Source organism: Sparus aurata, chromosome 4 (genome assembly GCF_900880675.1).
Source record: "Sparus aurata chromosome 4, fSpaAur1.1, whole genome shotgun sequence".
Classification (NCBI taxonomy): Eukaryota; Metazoa; Chordata; class Actinopteri; order Spariformes; family Sparidae; genus Sparus; species Sparus aurata.
The window spans coordinates 40,329,445-40,334,016 of NC_044190.1; the positions used below are offsets into that span (position 1 = coordinate 40,329,445).

A 4,572-nucleotide genomic window follows, 5' to 3' on the forward strand; every position below is an offset into this window, starting at 1 on the left:
CTCCTCCTCCTCCACCTCTTCCTCCTCCTCCACCTCCTCCACCTCCTCCACCACCTCCTCCTCCTCCTACCTCCTCCTCCTCCTCCTGCTCCACCTCCTCCTCCACCTCCTCCTCCTCCTCCTTCTCCTCCTCCTCCTGCTCCACCTCCTCCTCCTCCTCCTCCTCCTCCTCCTCCACCTTGTAACATGATAGTCGGCTCGTACATGACAGATGAACGTGAGATCACAGATGCACGTTTACAACAAAACAATCTGCTGAGTTTTCATGATGTTTCTTGGGACAATAATAAAGTAAACCGTCTGAGACGATCTCTCTGCTTCCTCGTGTTGATTAATGAGATTTAGTTTTAAAATAATGAAGACGGATTCCAGAAGAGATTCAACAGTCCGGACTCTCGTTAACAGACGAACAGCGAGTCCGATGTTCTGTTTCAGTGTGAAGTCTGCCGGGATCAAATCTCTGATTGGTTCTGCGTGGCGCCACCAGCCCGAGCTGCGCCTGAACCTCCGCTGACATCACGCCGCCGCAGACAACCACCAATTACAGCCTGTTTTGTTTTAGGGGTCATTATAATTAATGACAGTCTGGAGCGCCGTTACGAGCCTCTCAAGTCCTTCACAGATAAAAGCCGTTTGGCATCTGGGCTCTGCCGGCGCCGAGGCGGCTGCTTACAGCGAGCCGCCGCCATCACCGCCGCCTCTGCTGTACGACACTATGAATATTTAATTAATAATTAGTCATGTAATTCCTCCTCAGGAGTTATTATCCCTCAAACTGGTTTGTGAATTTAATTATTAGCAGCCTTTTTGTTTCCACGTCCCCCTCATTACTGTCAGGATTGATGTAACATAAACTTCATTAAAAATTAAAGTGGGATTCTTTAATTACGAGGCCGCCCTCGCCGAAGACAGAATTAGCCAACTCAGTGATGTGCAAATGAGAGCATTATTTAAGAAACATGCTGGAAGTAGTTATGCTAATTCACCGGGTTCACAGTGGCAGACCTTTCCACTCGCAGTTGCATATTCATTAAATGCACTATGCAAATTTAATGTAGCAGCCTTAGTAATGCCTTGTTAATTTATTCAGATTTATTGAGTAAGACTTGTAAAAAGTACCAATTTAATTAGCCCATCTCCGCGGATGGCGGGCGGTGATCGCTGAGCTTTTTAAAAAGAAGAAACATGGTGTTTTACATTCGCAGCTCTAAAGGGGAAATGTGCTGCACTGATGGGGATGCTCAGAGAGAAATCTAGCTAAACTGCTGCTCTCGCTCCCAGAAGGAGGACGGAGGAGGAAATGAGGCCGTCTCCTCTGACTGAAGGCTGAGTCCACAGCTCTAATGGCTGAAATGATGCCGCAGAGGCCGATAGCTCGACGTCTGGGTCGACCCCGAGGTGTTTACTGACGGGCAGATCCCAGGACGCCACGGCAAAACAGCGCTGGAGGAGCCGGGAGACCCAAACTGACTTTATTCCTTTAGAGGCAGAGGTCAGGAGGTCACGGGGCGACGTGGAGGAGAGGTGGAAAGAAAAGAGCGTTAAAACACAGTTCAGTCCTCCTGCAGGTGAGCTGCAGGTGAGCTGCAGGTGGAGTGACGGTCAGCTGACGGAGACATCAAATCTAACAATTCAAATCTAGACAAAGTTACAGAGACGTAAAAGCTGCTCAGATGTGCATGAAGCCGGTCGACCCGAGTATTCTGTGCTGTCGGACCCAGAGAGACTTCCAGTGACGGGCCGGATAACTCCCAGTTCAACACCCGCCGACTAAACTGGGACTGAAATGATCGTCGAGTGGCTCATCTAGACTTTCAGATTCAGTTCTGACAGTGAAACAAGTAAAATCACAGTTTTACAGACGCTTCTGTCACAATGTGTCGCACACGTCACGTTGTAATCACACAGTCACTGTGAGAGTCGTCTCCTCCTGACGCTCCTCTCGGGGGCTTGGACGGAGTCGGGTGGAGGAGAGTGACGGCTGGATGGACGGAGTCGGGTGGAGGAGAGTGACGGCTGGATGGACGGAGTCGGGTGGAGGAGAGTGACGGCTGGATGGACGGAGGCGGGTGGAGGAGAGTGACGGCTGGATGGATGGAGTCTGGTGGAGGAGAGTGATGGCTGGACTGACGGAGTCGGGTGGAGGAGAGTGACGGCTGGATGGATGGAGTCTGGTGGAGGAGAGTGACGGCTGGACTGACGGAGTCGGGTGGAGGAGAGTGACGGCTGGACTGACGGAGTCGGGTGGAGGAGAGTGACGGCTGGATGGACGGAGTCGGGTGGAGGAGAGTGACGCTGGATGGACTGAGTCGGGTGGAGGAGAGTGACGGCTGGATGGACGGAGGCGGGTGGAGGAGAGTGACGGCTGGACTGACGGAGTCGGGTGGAGGAGAGTGACGGCTGGATGGACGGAGGCGGGTGGAGGAGAGTGACGGCTGGATGGACGGAGGCGGGTGGAGGAGAGTGACGGCTGGACTGACGGAGTCGGGTGGAGGAGAGTGACGGCTGGATGGACGGAGTCGGGTGGAGGAGAGTGACGGCTGGACTGACGGAGTCGGGTGGAGGAGAGTGACGGCTGGATGGACGGAGTCGGGTGGAGGAGAGTGACGGCTGGACTGACGGAGTCGGGTGGAGGAGAGTGACGGCTGGATGGACTGAGTCGGGTGGAGGAGAGTGACGGCTGGATGGATGGAGTCGGGTGGAGGAGAGTGACGGCTGGATGGACGGAGGCGGGTGGAGGAGAGTGACGGCTGGATGGACGGAGTCGGGTGGAGGAGAGTGACGGCTGGATGGATGGAGTCGGGTGGAGGAGAGTGACGGCTGGATGGATGGAGTCGGGTGGAGGAGAGTGACGGCTGGACTGACGGAGTCGGGTGGAGGAGAGTGACGGCTGGACGGACGGAGTCGGGTGGAGGAGAGTGACGGCTGGATGGATGGAGTCGGGTGGAGGAGAGTGACGGCTGGATGGATGGAGTCGGGTGGAGGAGAGTGACGGCTGGACTGACGGAGTCGGGTGGAGGAGAGTGACGGCTGGATGGACGGAGTCGGGTGGAGGAGAGTGACGGCTGGACTGACGGAGTCGGGTGGAGGAGAGTGACGGCTGGATGGACGGAGTCGGGTGGAGGAGAGTGACGGCTGGATGGATGGAGTCGGGTGGAGGAGAGTGACGGCTGGACGGACGGAGTCGGGTGGAGGAGAGTGACGGCTGGATGGATGGAGTCGGGTGGAGGAGAGTGACGGCTGGACTGACAGAGTCGGGTGGAGGAGAGTGACGGCTGGACTGACGGAGTCGGGTGGAGGAGAGTGACGGCTGGATGGACGGAGTCGGGTGGAGGAGAGTGACGGCTGGACTGACGGAGTCGGGTGGAGGAGAGTGACGGCTGGATGGACGGAGTCGGGTGGAGGAGAGTGACGGCTGGATGGATGGAGTCGGGTGGAGGAGAGTGACGGCTGGATGGACGGAGTCGGGTGGAGGAGAGTGACGGCTGGACTGACGGAGTCGGGTGGAGGAGAGTGACGGCTGGATGGACGGAGGCGGGTGGAGGAGAGTGACGGCTGGATGGATGGAGTCGGGTGGAGGAGAGTGACGGCTGGACTGACGGAGTCGGGTGGAGGAGAGTGACGGCTGGATGGACGGAGACGTCTGCAGAGTGTCAGAGAAACGTTCCGCCTGGTGAAAGTAGGACGAGAACAGAGAGGACGACTGAGGACACACGTCTCCTGGATTAGCAGCGTTAGCGTTAGCCAGTGTTCAGAGAGTCGACGTCTTCCTGTGAGCTTCAGGGAAGTGATGAGGAAACTGCAGAGAGACCTCGTCAGTGTTTCCTGTCAGCGTCTCCTTCAGCTCATCGATCACAGCTGATTCATACAACATGGAGACTTTGTCTTCCTGCCTCGTCATGTGACCTCGTGCTCTCTCCTGTCAGGTTGTTTGAGTTGAAAGGTTTTAGTTCTGTGAGGACCGGTTCTGTCCGGCGCTGACCCGTGAGCCTCGGCTGCTGTAGATGTGAAATGAACTCATCTAAGTTTTCTTGTTCTGTTATCAGAGGAAGTGACAGAATGTGAAGCTCTGTGACTGGATGTTTGTTGGTGAAATGCATCTTGGGAGACGTAGTTACGTTCTACCTCTGAAGGTGTCATGTCCACAGATTTGTAGGTTTGATGTTGTTATTAAGGGATGTTCATTGACAGATCTTACATTTATCTTTTTACAGATCAAATTGTTGGAGGACTGATTTCTTCAGGCCAACACTGATTACTGATCATTATTATTGACGACATTTGGACCTGATGCTGTATAAATACAGATGTTTGTGTCAGAGTCGGTCCTCCCTACAGAATATAAGAGCAGCAGGTTTCTTGCTCCAGCGGGACGTGCGGTCGCAGCTCCTCCTGTTCTGCTCGTCTCCACTTTTAAAATAAACTTTGTTTCGTCTTCTGAAACTGGATCGAACTTAAAGAAGATGAGAACACGTTCATGTTCCTGTTGACTCCTCCAGAATAAAAAACAGAAAGCTTTCTGAGGGTCGAGCTGATCTGTTGAGTTTCTGATCCTGGGTTCAGGCGGCTCAC

The 4,572-nt window shown here is 54.5% G+C and overlaps 1 protein-coding gene across 1 annotated transcript; it reads right to left on the bottom strand.

The window, feature by feature from the left end:
- Nucleotides 1-1,889: 1,889 nt before the first annotated feature.
- LOC115579678 (extensin-like) lies at nucleotides 1,890-3,901 on the bottom strand. Its single transcript, XM_030413258.1, has 3 exons — nucleotides 3,812-3,901; nucleotides 3,076-3,670; nucleotides 1,890-2,785 (listed from the first exon to the last, which is right to left on the bottom strand). The coding sequence occupies exons 1-3, from the start codon at nucleotides 3,899-3,901 to the stop codon at nucleotides 1,890-1,892; spliced, it is 1,581 nt and encodes a 526-aa protein (XP_030269118.1).
- Nucleotides 3,902-4,572: the final 671 nt, after the last annotated feature.